The 20,201-nt window shown below is 39.1% G+C and overlaps 1 protein-coding gene across 1 annotated transcript in view; it reads left to right on the top strand.

Moving 5' to 3' along the window:
• Positions 1-17,333, top strand: part of MSH4 (mutS homolog 4) — a 56,734-nt gene extending 39,401 nt beyond the window's left edge. The window contains exons 9-19 of the mRNA XM_030573592.1: positions 34-98; positions 695-864; positions 3,001-3,137; positions 3,481-3,584; positions 4,444-4,568; positions 5,945-6,145; positions 6,348-6,466; positions 10,730-10,858; positions 12,517-12,691; positions 16,352-16,440; positions 17,089-17,333. Of these exons, the coding sequence (XP_030429452.1) occupies positions 34-98; positions 695-864; positions 3,001-3,137; positions 3,481-3,584; positions 4,444-4,568; positions 5,945-6,145; positions 6,348-6,466; positions 10,730-10,858; positions 12,517-12,691; positions 16,352-16,440; positions 17,089-17,280 (1,506 nt within the window). The 3' untranslated portion in view covers positions 17,281-17,333. The remainder of the gene's footprint in view (positions 1-33; positions 99-694; positions 865-3,000; positions 3,138-3,480; positions 3,585-4,443; positions 4,569-5,944; positions 6,146-6,347; positions 6,467-10,729; positions 10,859-12,516; positions 12,692-16,351; positions 16,441-17,088) is intronic.
• The last annotated feature ends 2,868 nt before the right edge of the window (positions 17,334-20,201 follow it).

Genomic DNA, 20,201 nt, shown 5'->3' with positions numbered 1-20,201 from the left:
TTAAATTTTAATCTATATTTTAATTTTCAATAGACTGCTTTGAAAAGCTGCAAGACACATCTATTAAAGGCATATTACAGTTCTCTGGAAGACAAAAGGTACTGTGATAATATTTTAATAGCTAGAATATCTTGTCTCCTTTTTTCTGAGGATGTCTAGGATTTTAAGATATTGCTTCTTGAATTATTTATATATATAGCTCCTGTTTTTTGTGTTATCATTAGAAACTCTTCATTTTACTTATTCTTTCTTATGAAGTTTTTAGGAATTCAGTTTTTCAACTATTGCAGGAGAAATTTGAAAAAAGATAAAAAGAACATTGGTTTTAACAATAGTTGATCGCTATGAATGACAAACATAATTTAAATTCTTACAAAAATTAAATACTCCAGTAGATATTATTGAAAAGACAAAAAAAATTGAGAATACTTTGATTTCTTAGAATCACCCAAAATGACTGAGGACAAGTAGCTGTTTCCGATATCTGAGCAGTGTGCAATGTCTGCTATTCTTTAAGGTATTGAAATATTTAGGTTAAAGTTAGGTGTGTTCATATGATGCGTAAGGTAAAAAAAAATCACGTTAAGTTTTTAGTTTATTGGCTTCAGTCATTTTTATTTGTAATTGAAGATAATGTTGATAATGAAGTTGAAAAATATTACCTAGCTGATAGCTGATATAACTACCGTTGTAGGTTTGGAATCATACTTGAAAAGATTAAAACTGTCATTAATGATGATACAAGATACACAAAAGGATGCCTGAATATGAGGACCCAGAAGTGCTATGCAGTCAGGCCAAATATCAATGAATTCCTTGATATAGCTCGTAGAACATACACAGAGATTGTAGATGACATAGCAGGTATTTCATAATTGATTGCTAATAGAAATATATTGCACCCGTTATATAGCACCATAAAATTGTAGAAGATTATATAGTGCTAACTTTCTAATGAAGAGAAGGCAAGTATTTTTATTGTAATTTGATTTTGTCATTGATTAAAAAAAATGGTTGAGGTACATTTGGAATTGCCATACGTCTCGGTTTTCCCAGACACAGCCTATTTTTGTCCTCCAATCTCTGTCCTGGCAGATTTTTTAAATATGAACAAATGTCCATGATATTTCCTTTCTTGTCCTATTTCAGGACATTTTGAGGATATTACACTTGTTGTTTATAAATGCTAGATATTCAAAGTAGAAATAAACTGTGCTCCACTCCCCCTCCATCTCACCCTTCCCCCTTGCAGTGTCCTCTATTTGGGAATTTGAAATATGGTAACACTATTTGAAATTTACATAGAGATCTTCCATTTGTAGATAAAAACTGTAATTAAAATGAAATGATGAATAATTATTTTGCGATTTTAAAAAGTAAAAAGATTGCTTTGTTTATTCTGCCACAGAAAAACAAGCTAATATGAATCAAACATATAGTAATCTTTCCATTTAAAACCTATGGTTTGCACCTACAATGCAGTGCATCTAAATTCAGTTTGAAGTGTTGAAACAATATTATTTCAAATAAAATTTTCCGGTACAAAAAATTAGTTTTATCATCTGCTGACACATTACAAACACAAATACTTTGTTTTTAATATTTTAACTAGTTTGAGTCTGTGAGCTATGATTTAACTGTGTGCTATTAAGAATTGTGTAAAACCACTTTCTTGATATTATTTTAAAGCCAAAATGAATAAAATCAATGTTGGAAGAATGCCTCTATTCTTTGAATGTAACTGTTTTAGATAAAGTGTCTAAAGTTGATGAAAATAATTGTCTTTTTCTGAATAGCTCCTATCACGTTTCTGAGCAGACAAGATTATTCTTTTAGTTCACACTTTAACAGGAAAGAATGACAAATAGCACACATGAATAATAGAATATTTAACACCAATAATATACTATAGATTGTCTTGAGGTTCCTGTTAGCTTTGTAGCTTACAGTTGACATCACAAAGAGTGAACATCACAAGAGTTTAGTTGTTCCCTTGCTTTCCAAAATTTTCCTTACATGGCTGCTAAGACCCAGAGAGATGTAGGCAAGGAGGAGCTCTCTCTCACTCCTGATGGTTACTGCAGTCCAGTTTTACGGCAGCCCACATGTTTACAGCGGAAGAGCTTCTTTTCTCCTTTTCCTGTTATCATGCTAAGCATTGAGGAAGTAAATGCTGACATTAGAGCACTGAGTGACTCCTGGATCCAGGTGTCCAACAGAGCCCATCTTCTCTACCTAACTATTTGCTGGTCTGTGTCTCTGGTGGTAGCAACAGTGGGAGGTTGAGCCAGCTCAGTGAGGAGTATGAATGCCAGTGAAACCTTGTTCAGCAGCATCCTCCTTTTCTCCCCACACAGCAGTACAACATCAGTATTTTTTTTCATCCACCCAAGCACCCGCACATGCCTGTACCCCACTCAGCAAAATTCAGAATTCCTATAATTTAGCAGCACCTTTCCTCCTGCCACCTAATAGTCCTCTGCATCTATCACCCTCCCAGGTGGGTGGGTTGGGGTTAGGATTTAGAAATGCAAAGGATTCTGAACTATGGAGTGAGTGGGAAAAGATTGACAGCCCCAGATCTAAGCATTACGGTTACCTGTTGAGAAAGCAGGGTGAAACACATTGGCATGAAAGTGGATTCATCTAAAGCTTACTTCTCTGAGAAATCTTCCTTTCCAGAAAAAGGACAACCCACTCCTGAGATCCCTATAACAACGTATGAATATCTTTTAAAAGAACCTATGAATTCTCCTATTCTCACCTGGCACTTTTTGTCCACTAGTTTTATAAAGCTAGTGCTCTTATTTGAATGGTTTACCAAGCTCTTTCACCTCCACACAAGCCTCGTTTCAAGGTCCTAACAAGGCTGTCTAATTTACTGGAATTGGTATCTAGATATCCGCATGATGAATTTCCTACTCAGATAACACAATGAGTTTTATAGTATGTTAGAAAATATTTCAATTATGGCTGATTTTCCCCCCTCATATTACTTAGGAATGATAACACAGCTTGGAGAAAAATACAACCTACCTTTGAAGTTGAGTTTCAGTTCTGCTCGTGGATTTTTTATCCAAATGAATGCAGAGTGTGCAGTATTACCTAATGGTCAGCTTCCTTCAGAATTTACAAAGGTATGTGTTCTGGACATGTTTTGTCATAAAATTAATGACTTCAGTGATATTACATAATAAATGAGGATAGAATTTATTTAACCCATATTCTTTTATACAGTGTGTTAAATGTCAATATGTGATATATTATTTGTGAGATAATATGAAATGTTATAAGGTTTCTATCATTCTGATATTTGCATTTTGTTTTCTTGTTTTTTCATGCTATTTTATTTAGGAAAAGTGAAATAAGGGAACAGTTTTGTCACTAGCTTTCCAGATTGTTCTTACTTTGTTTTCTGTAAATCTTTCTTTATGTGCATTTATTTGAAATGTGTTACTTAAAGTTTTAATTTCCCTACAGATCACTAAAATGAAAAATGCATATAGCTTTACTTCAGCAGACTTAATTAAAATGAATGAAAGAAGCCAGGAGTCTTTGAGAGAAATTTATCACATGACCTACTTGTAAGAACATTTCAAACTCTTTAATATTTGTGTTAACTTGATTTATTTGCCATATTAACAACTAGTTGTGAGGTTTTCTAATATATTTTCATTGGTAAATAATGGTGTCTTATAAAAGCACTCCAGATTGTAGAGAGTGAGTGTTCTTCATGAGAGAGCACATTAAAAGGCTAAATCTACATTATTCTGAATTATGATTAAAATGTATAGGGATTTATTCATAAAAAAGAAGAGTATCCATGACATTTATTAAACTTTTTGTAGAATATTATCAAAACAAAATGACACCATGAGTATAGCAATTTGGCAATTTGTAGCCATTATTTCTATTAAGTATGCCTTTCATTTTAACCTTCAGTTTTTCCATAAATTATGCTTATAAAGGGATCCAAGGGCATATATTGTTCTCTTTAAATCTAGATCACAAAAGCTAACATAGGCTAGTTTTGGCTACATCTTCTTTTGGAGATCATGTGAACCCATTTTAAATATGAAGGACTCAAGAAACTGAAGAGTCACACTTTTTGGAGGACAAAGAACAACATTGGTTCCAAAACTGTGTTTTTTAGAGTGAATTTTGCACATGCAGCTCCCTTTCAAGCAGTGGAAGTTGCATCTGCAAAGCTGATGGCAGAATTGGGCCTAGAAGTTGTTCCCCAATAACTTACTATGCTTTTTAGAAATTCACAGAATTGCCCATGTTTACAAATCTCTATGGCATTTATGTAATGCCTGTCATCCTCGTATCTAAGTACCATATTGACATTATGAACTTAATAATTGCTTTATTGCTGTAAACTGTGTAAAGCAATAAAATATAGTAGTGTACAGTAACTAATTCAGAGCAGTCTGCTTGCAGGATAGTGTGTAAACTACTGAGTGAAATCTATGAACATATCCATTGCCTATACAAACTCTCTGACACTGTGTCAATGTTGGATATGTTGCTGTCATTTGCCCATGCCTGCACTCTTTCTGACTACGGTAAGTGTCTTTCTAAGAGATGGTAAATATAAATAAAAATGCTGGTAAAGCTACACCCCTGTCCCCCAATATTTATATAATAGTACCAGGTCTAGTTTGTGGCTCTTGTATTTATCTCTTCATATATTAGTCATCTATAGAACTAAAATTGGATTTCAGTTCAGTGTATGAATTACTTTTATAGCTTCACTTTTCCTACTTTTCTTTCCCTTTTTATTCACATATTCCTCCACTTGCTTCTGAACACAATCTTGGCATGTTATCTGAGAATGGAGGGCTAAGATGTTATTTTTCTGTAATAAGATCATGAGGACTTGTATAAAAGATGTAGTCTCTACCTGAAAACAGCCCATTAATTCCTCCAAGTATACTGTCTTTGCTGATTTGATAGCTATAGGTCAGGTCTTCTACATGGGAATATCCTTTCTGATTCTTCCACTCTTGCTCATGTTGAATAATCTCTTCTTTGTGAATAGTTCTTGTCACGGGGTGACTGACCTTTTAGAGAATTAGGGACAGTCTACCCATGACTAAGGTTGGTACGCCAGCCTTGGTGACTAATTGGTGGATTGGGAGCTAACTGATTGCCCAGGTGGGTGATTACTGCTCAGTTAGGGGATCACCTGATTTTAATAAAATTACCAGAACTCAGTATGGAGAGGAGGTCAGCAAAGAGCAGTGTTGGGGAAAAAAGACTCCTGATGACAGGAGATAGCAGGCAATAGAAAAGGGGAGGGTGCCCACTCTGTTATGGGATAGACAAATGATACCTGAACCTCAGTTCCAGGGAGAAGAACTGGATCATATCTTTATGCCATGTTAGCTAAAGCAATGGCAAGAGTTCTACCCAAGCTCCAGTGAGAACTGGGAAGGTGAAGGTGGTACCTCCAGCTCTGGGGAGGAGGATGGAGGGTTATTTTCTGTAAACAGTAGAAAGACTGTTCTGAACAGTACTCCAGCTCCAGGGAGGAGGACTAGGAGCCCTCATGATGCAGTCAAAATACAGAACTATGTAAGAGGGGTCTCCCAAATCTGGAGCTAGGAGTAGGATTAAAGGCTTGAGTGGAAGGTCTTCCTGTTTGGATATTTGTTTCTGTTAATTAAAGGGAAATGCTTTAAGGCAAGCTTGTTTTGACTTATTCTGTAGATACAGGTTGGGGGAAACTGAGGCAGCACCTTGTCATGCTATGTCTGGCAGAGGAGTGAAGCCCCCAACTCAAGTAGCAAGATATTATTCAACAAGAGAAAGTGTAACAGACTCAGAGCTCTGCATGAGTCATTCTTATTTTATTTAAAAAATTTAGCTTTTTAATAATTGTCATAGGTTTATTTTGTATTTAGTGCTTAACATTTCTTACAATTTTTTCTTGGTTTAGTTCGTCCAGAATTTACTGATACCTTAGCAATCAAGCAGGGATGGCATCCCATTCTTGAAAAGATATCTGTGGAAAAACCTATTTCTAATAACACGTATATCACAGAAGGCAGCAATTTTATCATTATTACAGGACCAAATATGAGTGGTAAATCAACTTATCTGAAACAGATTGCTCTCTGTCAAATTATGGCACAGATTGGTGAGCAACAGTTTACCTTACAAGTATTCTTTTGCACTACTCATATTGTTTTCTACTGAAAATTTCATTATTTACTAAGTGGAAAAATGTGTTTCTAAAAATAAGATGAGATTTTATGTGTATTACACAAGGCCAATTTTTAGCTATAGTGTTACTACCAGTGATAACATAAGGTAACTTGTACTTTTATTTTATTTTACAGGTTCTTATGTCCCAGCAGAATATTCTTCTTTTAGAATTGCTGAGCAAATTTTCACTAGAATTGGTATGGATGATGACATAGAAACAAATTCATCGACATTCATGAAGGAAATGAAAGAGGTACAAGTTTAATTATTTTAGTATCAAGGGCCCTGATTAACATTAAGCTGGGACAGTTTACATTGGTTTATGGATATATTTCATTGGCATGAAGCACTTTATTTTAGACAAGCACATGTCAGGGATAGTGTAGGAGTACTTGGCCTGCTCAGCACAGGGGCTGGGCTAGGTGACCTCTGAGGTCCCTTCCAAACCTACATTCTATGATTCTGTGTACAACAAAGCAGTCAAGACAACTTGGCTTCTGTATCTCTCTTCCATATTGTACGTCATGAGGAGAGAAGCATCTTTTAGAAAGGGTAGGTCCCAGGCCATTTAGGGATTTACAGGTCAAAACCAGCATCAGAAATCAACGCAGGAACTAATTGGCTGTCACTGTCAAGCACAGAACTTAACATAGTCTTAGTGTGTTTTGTGAATCACAGTCTTAATTTGATTATGGGGAAACAAACCTTACTTAACAAGTGAATTTTGCATCAGTTTCAGTTGCCACATGAATTTAAGATGCATCCCTTCATTACAGTAGTCTAGTCTTGAGGTGATGCATCTGAAAGAAATGTTAACTACCGGATGGCTGTTTGTAGAGCGAAAGAAAGCTGTCTGGATGTTGCTGCTATATGATCCATTAGTTACTGTTCAGAGACTAATCAGAGGCAGGTGATGACAACCTTCTACCATGTGGTCTCCATTGTTATGTGCTAAAGCACAACCAATATTGTCAAATTGGCATCTGAACATCACCCAGTGAAGTCCCAGATTGAACAGCAATGGAAATAGTTACTCTGCAAAAAGTGACTCCATCCAGAGTCACTTAAGAGAATGTAGACCCAGCTCTAAGAATTTGCCAGTGTGAATGTTGAAGTTATTTACTAGCCTAAAAGCGACCAGCTAGCTCAGTGTTACATGAGACAACATGATTAACATCATTGCCCTGCAAGAAATGCAAGAACCACGCTGCCATATTGCTGGCTACAATCTCATCACCTACCTCCATCACCCAAAACACAGCCTTGAGACGTGCATCAAGCACAGCACTGAGGATTATGACACGATAGTTGCTAGGAGCAACTCTGAAACCTTCACCATCTCAGTAAGAATCATCAAGAGAAGAGTGTTTAACGTGCATAAACCACTGAATACAGACTTGTCTTCTCCCTCATTACCCACAGTCTGTTGCCTGGCTTATATATATGTCATTGATTACAGTCGCCACCACACAATGTAGGACTATGCTAGTAACGATATTGTGGATGAGGCACTTTTGGAATTGTCATCAAATGAAGACACATACCTTCTTTTGTATGCAAAAGACACAGGCACTTTTCATTCTGCTCCTGGAACAGATACTGCAATCCAGATTTCTGTTTCATCACCGAAGACCAGTTGAAATCCCTCAGAATACGTCTAGCATTACTTTTGCTAATTTCTACACAGCTGGCATCGACTGCTGTTAATCCACATTGGGTTTGAACTCCAGTAGTCATGTCATTGCCCAAATGGCAATAGAAGTAAAGAAGAACCAAATAAATACCGCAACATCCCTCGCAGAGTCACTGATTCTAGCATGCCATCAAAGATGACTCAAGACAGTTGAAGATCAGGATATCACTTACTGCAGCCACAAAGCTTGGCTAATTTTGCATCAGCTTGGGGTGGCGAACACAGGGGAACGTCAAAAGCTGGTCCAATTGCAGCAAGGTATTGTTTTGGTGAGTATAGTAAAGACATGCCTGAATCTTGTACCCTACATGGCATTCTGCTCATCCAAGCAGTGACTCCCCCATCTATACTGCTATTTTTAGCAGTGTAATGTCCTGCAACTGGCTCCCCACTGCTGGAGTTTTTCCAGTTGCAGGAAAATTCTCCAGCAGCAGGAAAAGGTTCTGGCAGCTTCCCACTGCTGGAGGACTTCCCTGCCACAGGAGCTGCTGGAGCCTTTGCCCCCCATTTAAGACTCCAGCACCAGAGAGCTATACCTACTAAACATGTCGTGTGCAGTGTAGACAGAGGCTAAAACTGTGGTGTCAGCATATCATCTAACAATCGAAAAACTAGGGCAGAGCTGCACATGGACGTCTGTGATTAGAAGATAAAACTGCAAAATGTCTTGATGTGATGTTAGACCAAAGCCTCACATTCCACTAGCCCAGGGATGGGCAAACATTTTGGCCTGAGGGCCACACCAGGTTTCTGAAATTGTGTGGAGGGCAAGTTAGGGGAGGCTGTGCCTTCCCAAACAGCCAGGCATGGCCTGGCCCCTGCCCCCTATCCAACCCCCCTGCTTCTCACCCCTTGATGTCGTCCCCCCCCCGGACTCCTGCCCCATCCAACTTCCCCATTCCCTGATGGCCCCCCCTGACACCCCTGCCCCATTCCCCACCCTGCTCCCTGTCCCCTGACCGATCCCAGAATCCCTGCCCCTGACTGCCCCCGCCGCCCCATCCAACCCCTCCTCTCATTTCTGACTGTCCCCCAGGACTCCTGCCCCATCCAACCACCCCCAGAACCCCTGCCCCTGACTGCCCTCCACCGCCCATCCAACCCACCCCCTCCTTCCCGACTGCCCCCCCCGAGACCCCTGCCCCCATTCAACCCTTATGGTCCCCACCCTCTAACTGCCCTGACCTCTATCCACATCCTTGCCCCCTGACCACCACCCCACCAAACTCCTCTGCCCTCTATCCAATCCCCTCACTCCCTGTCCCTTTACCAGTGCTCCAGCCACGCCACCCAGAGCACCAGGACGGGTTGGAGCCAGCCCCGCCACCACGCAGCACAGAGACCGGGTCAGCACTAGCTCTGAACTAGCATCTGAAAAATATCTATGACAAAATAAAGATGTGTGTAAACCCCATCCATAAGCTGTGAGCAGCAACCTGGGGAGCCAATGCAGAAACTCTACAAACCTCTTCACTAGCCTTTTTCTACTCTGCCACAGAATACTGCTGACCTTTCTAGACACACTATTTGTCAATTCTCAACTAAACACCATCATGCATGTCATTACAGACACAGTAAAATCAATGTCACAACCATGGCTTCCCATACTGGCACACATCAGCCCACTCCAAATTCATTGCTACCTGAAGGAAAAGGATTTTCCAATATATGAATACCTAAATAATATATCAAGATTCCAACTCAAATCCAGAGAGCTTTTTTGGCTTGCAGCGCAAAAGTTTGAAGACTCGGGGTTCTCCCATGAAGTCTGTGGCGAGCAAGGTGAAAGGACACTACTGTTCCATGCAAACACCTCATCAAGGACTCAACTGAACAACCCACTGGCTTTTCACTCACATGAAAATATGCTACACTTTGAACTGAATGTGATGATACATAATTCTATTTGTGAGTGCAGAAACAGACTTCAAGCTATGAAACACCTTATCAACTCATGTCCCAAATGATCATATATCAGTGGTATTTCTTCCATCTACTCTGCATCACCTGAAGCAATCAATTGGATTGCCAACTTAAATCTGGACAGCTAACGATACTGTTTTTAAGCCATATGAAAGAAGAAGAGTTTAACCAGACCTCCATATTGCAAACAGGTGTTAGTAACTAGGACAACTGGACTTCTCAGGAAGCAGGGCAGAAAAATAATACCAGTAAGTTATTTTTTAAAACTTTTCTAAAATAGGCCTGCTATCAAATAAGGCAGAAAACCCCACAACCATCCTTTTCTCTACCTGTAGCTCCTTTCTATAATGCCCTCCAAACTTTCTATCTTGCCTGCCATCTTCTCTTTTTTTCTTCAAGATTTTCAGTGTGGGTTTTGGACTTTAAGACCTGCTCCCCAACCAGCAAGCTGGAGATGAGCAGGAAGTTCTAAGAATTATTCATAATAGCTTTTCTCTAAATCATGTCACCGTTTTAAGTCCAGTATCTCTGAAACCATTCCAACAGGAGTAGAAATCACTGTTCCATTGGACATCTTGATGTTTCATTAGATATTGTACCTTAAATTATTGTTGGACCATATCTAACTGTTGCTAGTACTTCACCTGAGACTTCATTTTGAGGAAAAATTACATATTTAGAGAGAAAGAGACAAACACTTTTGTGGCAAGATGTTTTGTTTGTTTTAAAATGCCAGCTGTTTGGAAGCTGCTCAGAGGTGAAAGCCATGGATCTTCTGAAAGATTATGTTCTTTACTCACATTATCAGTGGACTTTTTGTTGGTTTGTTTGGTTTTTCGGGTGCGGGGGCAGAGATTGAAAAATATACTGCTAGAGATAACAAAGTATTTTTTTTCTTAGATAACATATATCATACAAAATGCTAATGACAAATCACTCATCATAATTGATGAACTTGGCAGAGGTACCAGCACTGAAGAAGGTATTGGCATTTGTTATTCAGTGTGTGAATATCTACTGACTTTAAAGGTATTTTTAATATTTTTTAATCATTAGTCTCTAAAATTTGTAATTTTTTTCTCACGCAGACTTAAAATGGTACCAAATAAAAACATTTTCTCATACTCCAGTCTTCATTTTATGGACAATTCTGATCTAAATAATACGGATACACTTACTGGGATTTACGGATAAAAAAGAGATTGATCAATAGATAAGAATAAGGACAAGGATGCCATACTTCCTGCCCTTCTAGTACTTGTCCTATTCTTATCCCATCCCATTCTAACCACACGATCATCCCTTGAACACACTCCTTCTAACCCTTGGCTCCATTCATGTTCCTTCCTGTTCTTTCCTTTGGCCAAGACTCTGCCTTGACTTTTACAATTTGCAGTGACTATACCAAGAACGAGACTGACAATATCCCTAAAGTAGTTGTATAGTAATTGGTTCTAGGAGAATCCTGCAGTATTTGGTTCATGAAATGAACCCTTCTGTTTGTCTTTCTGTGTTGAAAGCAAACTAACTAACCTCTTCGGTTTTGCTTGGAGATTAGCGTTTATATACCTAAATCTCCAAAGGGAACTCCCAACTGGCTGCTCCCTTTCCATAATTTGTTGGGATCTTCCACCCCCAATCTTCCTGAACTTAAAGGTGCGTAGATAAGGTGGCTTATCAAGAGAAGTAGAAATGGCCTTTAAGTGGGGAGGAAACTCCAATTATTTCCTAGCTATTAACTTCAGCATGTTGTCAAACTTTTGCAGACCTGGACATAGGCTGGACTCTTACCCGGGCTTATTTTGGAATACTTTTGCAGATTGGTTTGAAATGTTCAAATATTTCTCATAGTTTTAGCTGAAGGATAATATATAATATCAGAATGTTCAGGCAATTTTGTGTACATTCTAGACAGTAATTTTGATAAAATAGTATGAAAGTTAGGAAATTCTGTATTAGTGGCTACATTTATATATTCCATTGGGAAAGGGGTCAGATAATCCAGGTTGGGAAGATCTGTTGAGTCATCCAGTCCGTCTTCCTGCCAGTAAAGGATTGTATCCTAAATTCATGTTACTGTTTATTCCCAGTCTAGTTTAAAATATGTCATGTATTGAAGCAGCAAAGAATCCTGTGGCACCTTATAGACTAACAGACGTTTTGGAGCATGAGCTTTCGTGGGTGAATACCCACTTCCTCAGATGCATGTATTGAGACTTCCATTGCTCCTCTTATGAGATTGTCCCATAGCCTAAAAGGTCTCTCATGTGTTTTTCTGATATACAGTCTAAATGGTCCATTTTTGTTATATCATTAGGTTGATTAAATGTATTATGTTCAGCAAACAGTATCACTTAATTTAAAAATGAAAGGGCTCATTTAATATATTTTTGAAACTGCTTTAAAACTGCCTATATTTGGAGCTTTCTTTACTATTTTGCTATAATCGTGCCCATGTTTACAGTACCAAAGAAATAGATCTCTTCATTCAATTTAATATTTTTTAGTAATTTCAGGGCATTTTTTCAAAGCAATGCACACAGATTTAGCCATCAATGAAAGTCATAGTGCTAAACCCTATACCCACTTTGAAAATATATATTTTAACCTTATTTTGCTTAATTATAATGAATTATGCAGGATTACTTAATATGTTATTATATTTCCTTTTCTGTTGCCTAATTTAGGCATTTACTCTATTTGCTACACATTTCCTGGAACTGTGTCACATAGATGCTTTATATCCCAATGTGGAAAACAATCATTTTGAAGTGCAACACGTGAGAAACAGTGCTGGAAATAAGGAAAAAATTACTTATACTTACATACTTTCGAAAGGACACACAGAGGAAAAAAACTATGGTAATGGACTTCAGTATTGATATTAATAAAAAGTACAGAAGCTATATTAAACTATTAGGGTCTAACATTCCTACTATCCACTGACAGATCACTCCATTTTGTGAATAATTTTTTACATAGTAACTGTTGCAGGTTCAGCGGTGGCCTAGAAGAACTTCCTCATGCCACTCAAGATGCCATTGCTTGGCTAGACGACTATGCACATGCTAAATAAATAAACAGGTTAAAATACTGTTCCATTTATTTTTGTATTTTAAATAGTTGTGTAATAAGGTAGTTATTTTGTGTCCACAGTATGAAAAAATTAATTGTCTAATAAAATGATCTTTCTGCTCTAAGACTTCACCTGGAATCTTCAACTGGTTGAGAACACAGTGACTTTAAATGGGTCACTCTGAGCACATAGTAGCTGTACTGAGTGCTCTGCATTGGTTTCCTGTTTGATTATGGGAGCAATTCAAGGGGCTGTGAGATAATCTTAAATGGATGCCTGCACATTCAAGACTTATTTGAGAGCTGCCTCTTTTGTCTTTGCTCATATAGGATGATATAAAAGAATTAGCTAAAAGTGTACCCATTTGGCTCATCCTAAATGAATGAAGTTTTATTAAAAATGATAAATTAGTGTTCATAGATGAGTGCCTCAGTTTATTTATGCAGAGAGGTGCTTTTTATCCTTTGAAATGTCAAAACTGTGTTCTGGGGAAAGTGGGTTCATTTATCCTTTAAATTTAATATAAACTGTAGTGAAGCAGACTGTGTAACAGATTAAAATATTTTATTTATGTCTCATTGTCATCCATTCATTTCTTTATAGACCCATAATCCTTCAGGGAGTGAAAAGAATCCACATAATGTTTCTGAGGGCTGGTCTACACTACCTCTTATGTTGATATAACTTATGTCACTCAGGGATGTAAAAAAGACATCCCCCCTGAGCGATGCAAGTTACATTGACACAAGTGTCATATGGGCAGCAGTACATCAGTGGGAGACGCTCTCCTGCCAACATAGTTACCACCTTTCGCGGAGGTGGAGTAATTATGTTGCTGGGAGAGCTCTCTCCTGTCGGCATAGTGTGTCTTCACCAGGCATGCTACAGTGGAGCAGCTGCATCAATGCAGTTGCGCTGATGTGGTGCTTCTAGTGTAGACTAGGTATAAATGCTAGATTTTGTAGTTGATCCCTGATTTAGCTGATTTAATCAATAGGGAGTTGTCTCACAACACACAATTTTTACAAGTCTGAGATAGCAGAAGACTATAAATTATTTGAGTTAAAGTTAGAATTAATTTAATATAAAATGTTCCTTCTATGCCTTTATCAAAATTTCACTGCTAATTTGCCTCACATTGGTAACACAAGGCCAGTTTTGGGGATTTTTTACAAAATGAATTCTGAAAAATTATACATAGATTATTTATAGGACTGCAAGAATTCATGTCCCCCACAGATTTCTTTGCTTCCCCACATAAAAATGACTTTCTGACAGGGAAGAGCAGTCACACACCACTCCCTAGCTGTGCAGGTACATTGCTTCAGGCACCCAGAGCAGCTGGCAGAGAGGTAAATCACCACAGGACTGGGGACACCCCAGCCAGTGGCTTCTACCCTAAACCAGGATCAGCTGCTAGTCCCGGCTGGGCTGGAAGGAAGCAGGAGAGGATGGGACTTCCTCTTCCCCAGAAACTTCCCTCAGCTGCAGGAAGCTCAGCATCCTCCCCTGCTTCCTGCTCCCATCACTCCTCAGCTGGGGGGGAGGGGTCACTGTACAGGGAGCTGCTCCCCATCCACCCAACCCCCGTGCGTCTGGACCTCCTGTACCCAGACATCCCTGCCAAGCCTGACCCTCACCCAGAACCCCCCTGGCCCTTCATACCTGAACCCCATCCCAACCCCTGAATCAGGAGGCCCCCTGCACCCAGAACCTCTGCCTCTGGACTCCCATCCCTGCACCCAGACCACCCCCACTGAGCTTTCTGCACTCAAACTCCCATCCTCTGGCCCCCAACTAGCTGCACCCAAACCTCCACTCCACCAAGCCCTACTCCTCCAGAACCCAGACCCCCCCTACTGAGACCTCCCCACATCCAGACCCCTCTGCTGAGCCCTAACCACTTTCATCTGGAAGCCCGTGCAGAGTCCCATTGCCCTGCACATGGAAGCCCCCCAATGAGCCTCTGTGCATCCAGATCCCCTCACACCTAGACCCCCAACTGAGCTGCCTGCACCCAGATTGTCCCACACAGAATCTTCTCACTCCACACCTGGATCCCCCCCACACTGAGTCTCTCCACACTTGGATCTTGCCTGGTTGAGCCTGCCTGCCCCACACCTGGCGCAGAGGGCAGGGCCCCAGGGTGTTTCCGTGGCAAGCCCAGGCCTTGTGCTGTGTCAGGGTCGGGTGCAGCCTCACCGCTGAGTCTGTGTCCCGGGGTGTGGGGAGGCTGCAGAGTGATCTCCCACCTTCAGCTGGTGGCTTGTGAGCCCCACTGCTATGCTGTAGCCTCTGCATTTATTTATTGACAAAACTTGCAGAATTTTTGCAGAATTCTAAACTATGTGCAGAGTTTTTAATTTTTTGGTGCAGAATGCCCTCAGGAGTAGTGTTCAGTTGAGGAACCTGGTCTGCCAGCATTACTGCAGGATTTAAGGACTCCTAGGAGCCTTGCTGTTTCCTTTCAGCTTTCAGGGGAGGCAGAAGCATGCAGCCCAGCTATTGAAAAGAGAAGCTGGTCAGCAGCTGTTAGATTGGGTTAGGTCTCAAGTTCTCCTAGGCCAGTTAAGGAATGGAGGAAGAATCAAACATCACACTTTAGGGAGCAGGACAGGCATCAGTGATACTCTGTCCCTCTTCCCAAAGACAAATGGCTCATCAGGTGAGAGACAGGAACACACAGAGTCTCAATCATTTTCACTGATCCTGGAAACCAGCCACTCAAATTCTGCTCTCCACCTCGTTCTCCTCACTGAGTAAGGCTCCTTCTGTCTAGGGTTGTCATCTCCGAAGTACAAAAAAACAGGCCATCCAAGATGATGTCCTGAGCCCATAAAAATGTATGACTGACAGCATGTATTGATCTCCCTTACAGATTTCCTGGGACATTATCTCAGGAAAGGACGAACCGGAGAAAATCTGGACAGATGGCAACCCTACTTTTGTTCCACACCCAGCTCTTCTCTCTTCCATGTTGGATCAGAATTAAGTGAAGGCTGCTAAACCCACTTCCCAACTTTTGTTCTCCAATCCTCTTACTGGGGGATTCTTCTTCCTACTCTGTAGACTTTGCCCCTCCTTCAGTAATGGAAAAAGAGCTGCCTATTCACAGCCCTAGTATTACAGCTGACGCATTTGAGCATGAGCAGTTAGTGACATCAGCAGTTAGCTTGTGTCATAATAGCTATTGTGATTACACAGAATATATATGTTTTAGAGCAGGCATCACTATAGACCCTGAGTAACTTGATTTAATCTTTGCTCTCCATAAGTCGGACTGCTATGAAAATTATTGAGTTCAGATACAGAGGAGAGGAAACGTATAGGGGAATTAAATATAAATACTTTTTGAAAAATTTCATTTTAGAGTGACATTTTGATTAAGGTAAGTATTCATTCTGGCACAGACGGCGAAGGACTACTTCATATTTTTTTATATTTAGGATTAAAAGCTGCAGAAGTTTCTTCTCTACCGCCATCAATAATTTTGGATGCAAAGGAGATCACAACTCATATTGCTAGACAAATTTTGGTATGTAGTAGTAATTTGCAGTAGTTAAATTATAGTCTTATAAAACACATACCTTCAATATATTCTCATGTATTGTCTATTGTTTGATAAAATGTAAGTAGCTCAATGATATATTACAGAGGTACATAAGCATGGCACAAAAAAATAAGATCTAATGATACAGGGCAACTGTGTTACTGGTTATTGAGAATTTTTAAAGAAAATCAGTTTTACTTTTAACAAATTTGCTAATAAAATGACTGCAAGAAAGAGAGAGAAGGATTTTATTTTCAAAAAGCTTCTTTATTCCATGAACTGTTGCGAAAAATAAATAAATCTGTAATTTATATAATCCTTGTAACCTTAATTCACCAGAATTTTACAGACTAAGAAGCTGTTCGTAGGATAGATTTCAAACGGATTTCTCAGTTCATTCTGGTGTTAGGTCAAAAAACTAGACATTATGTTTTTGGGAGCGGTTTTAATGGGTTTTACTGAAGAGCACTGTCATTACTATTATGAAGTATGAGACATAGTCCTAGATAGAATCTGCAAATGGTATATCAGCAGACTCAGATACAGGACAGGCAGAAAACAGCCAACATTACTACTTCAATAAATGAATATCTGTGTTCACATTTTAATGTATGTGTTTATTTTTAAGAACAGCAAAAGCAAAGAACCACTCCTGAGACATTAAGACAGAGGGCTGTATACCATCTAGCAACAAGGCTGGTTCAGACTGCAAGGAACTCTCAATTGGATCCAGAAAGTTTGCGAATATTCTTGAAAGGCCTGAAAAAAAAGTATGAAGCTGATTGTCCTGTGTCTGGACAAGCACAAACTGAAGATGGACAGTAATTTATAGCTTACACTGATGGACTAATTTATTTGGTGAGGGCCAAAATATTTATTTTCTGTATCACTGACATGTAATGTTTTTTATTTTTTAAAATCTTTGATTCTCATCATAAATTATATTCACTATTGAAGCATCACATTCCCTGTATGTGGGTATAAATAGTTATTCCTCTGAAGAATTTTTTTTGGAGCAAATTTTAAACAGAAGCATTTATTTTGTATAAATAGTATAACTATGAAACAATTTTTTTTCCATATGACTCTTGATATGTCAGTGATGGCCAAAAGTCCCTATATTTTAAAAACAGCAAAAGCAAGGAGATTCTGAAGAGACTGAGGGTAGGGGGCCCCACTCCTTTTTGCTAGCGATTGGTGGAGACACTACTCCAACTCTTCTCTAGCAACAGAGGATGGTGAAAGGTTTATTTCAAAATAGAAAATTAACCCTTTTACAGAGTCTGTCACTACATCTCTTCACCTTCTGGAGCTGGATTAAATCCTTCTAAGAAGCATGGCCCCAGTGTGGAGAGAAGGAATGGATCAAACCAAAGAAAGGGAGTTGTGGTAGGCAGACAACTTATTTGCTCTTCCTGGATATAACTCCCTGGAAAATGAGGTGTTTTTCTGGCCTTCCACCAAATGATACCTATCTGTGGAATAGGTCAGGCAACAGCAAAGCCAGCATCCTTGGCCTTTTTACAGAAAATTGCATATACATTGACATGGTTAAGCTTTTAGCATTCCTGTTGCCTAAACATTAAAGGAATCTCATTAACATTAAAACTACATTTGACTGAACATGCTTTTCATGTACTACAGTTACAAGCAACATCTAAGATTACTTCTCTATAATTATGACAAAGACTAGAAAAAGTATTATTTCAGCTCTGTCTTTTCTGTTTGTTTTTTCGTGCATTTGACAACACTTTAGTCACTTCACTCGAATGGCTAGTTTTTCTGTCTAGTCTCATGCAGTGATATATTGACATCACCTATTAGCCAGAGGCAGGGCATTTACCACACCTCTGGAAATAATTTTGGCTGAAGGTGGCCAAATTTAAGGTCCAATCACAGCTCTGAGTTGGGACCAGTGAGGATCTCCCTCCACCTTAGTGGAAACTCCAGGAGGGATTCTGTTTAATCTTGTGCCCACCTTCTCTTTAAGCAACCAAGTGGGGGCACAAACTAGCCTATAAAAAGTTAATTAAACTATTCATACTTTAAGGATTTATTTAAGTGTTTGTATAAATTTAATAAATAGCCTTTTCTAAATTACAGTCATTTACTTTTTTCTTGGGCATATTTTATTTTCACATATTTAAAAAATATCAAGGGAAAAAACTTTTAAAACTGTTTCCAAGGTTTCCTTTTCAAGAGTATCTCTTGCCGTAGCTGTGTCAATTACAAAACGAAATGAAAGACACAGCATTTTGGTTGAAGGCAGTTTGCAGCAAAGACTTCACAATCCCCAGGGGCTTCCAATGATTTTACATTGATTTTTAAATTAGTTGAAAACACTGCCAATACATTTTTTCTCCAATGTTTTCCCTCTCTTTTATGGATTATTATTATTCACACAGCTCCCAAAATGTGATAGACACTTTACATAGACATGATTGGTCTCTGCTTCAAAGAGTTTACAACTGAAACTGAAGATGCAGACAAAAATGAGAGTAAGGAAGTAACAAAGAAAATTAATTCTTGCCCACCTGTCCCAACAATATTCCCACTGAACTGTTCTCTATCTTATCATTTTTAATCTCTTATTATATGTGGAGATTGTAGGGATGCTTCAAGGCAAGGCTGCTTAACACTTTCTATTATAAGCCTGTTTTTTTCAGCTGCTTATAACTTTGCCAAACTTTAGGCTGAAATTTCTCATACTGGATGTCTGCCTCAGGTTGATTCTTTTTGGATCTTTATGGCAAAAATAGTTCAGCTGTTTCTCAGAACAAGGTTAGGGACATATAGATTGTTTTGCCCTCATTAAAAACATTCTTACAACTGTTTCAGTGTGAAGCTTCAGTATCTCCATGGTTTAGAGCAGGGACATGAAATTTGCTGAAGGGGCAAATGTTGCCCGCATGTCAGGGAAGTGCATTTTTCTGTACCCATAAAAATATACCCAAATTTGGCATAATTATAGGTCTCCGAAAAACCAAGAATTCACACATGCTCAGTGGATAATTGTTAAATTTTGGCAACTAAATTCTCTAAAGATTCCATCTGTTGCAAGTATGCTGCAGCCTGGGGCAGCAGGGGCTGAGAAGAACTTTTCTGTAATTGTGCCTCATGGCTGCCAGCATCCACTATGGCACCACACAGGAACGGAAATCTAGGGAAATGCTCTCACCTGTACTCGCAGTGTTCCTGTGTTATTGCTTCCTCATGTGCTGATTCCTAGAATATCAGTTTCATGGGTAGTGTTAGTCTATAGAGTGTAACTTTTTAGCCATTACTGAACATTTTTATTCCAAGCTGAACACACAGAATTTGATGGCAAATTACTCAGTTCCTCGGAGGACAGATTGAAAGGAAAAGGCAATTAGGAAAGAGCTATTGACCTCCACATCTGTTTTTTTTCATAATGTAGCAGACAGTTTATGCAAAGGTTACTGCAGACACAGAGTCAAGGTCTCTAAATGACAAACCCAGTCTTATCTCCGTGGCCTTTCAGAATGATTAAAACTGGTTTTAGTCAATCCTATCTCTAACCACTATAAGCCACCCTCCTTTTCCAGAACCGGAGATAGACTCCAAGATTCCTGATCACCAGTATTCTATTGCTAACTAGGAAATAGTTGCATAACCCACTGGGAAAATGCATGTTAAGTCCTTCTTCACTGGGTGGTCTGCAAAAGGGTTGTTACTCCTGTAGCTCAACAGTAAGGGTCTAAGATAGGAATCTGAAGATCAGTGAG

The sequence above is a fragment of the Gopherus evgoodei genome, chromosome 8, assembly GCF_007399415.2.
Source record: "Gopherus evgoodei ecotype Sinaloan lineage chromosome 8, rGopEvg1_v1.p, whole genome shotgun sequence".
Taxonomy (NCBI): domain Eukaryota; kingdom Metazoa; phylum Chordata; order Testudines; family Testudinidae; genus Gopherus; species Gopherus evgoodei.
The sequence above is the reverse complement of the archived record's forward strand: the minus strand, read 5'-3'. Positions and strand labels throughout refer to the sequence as shown.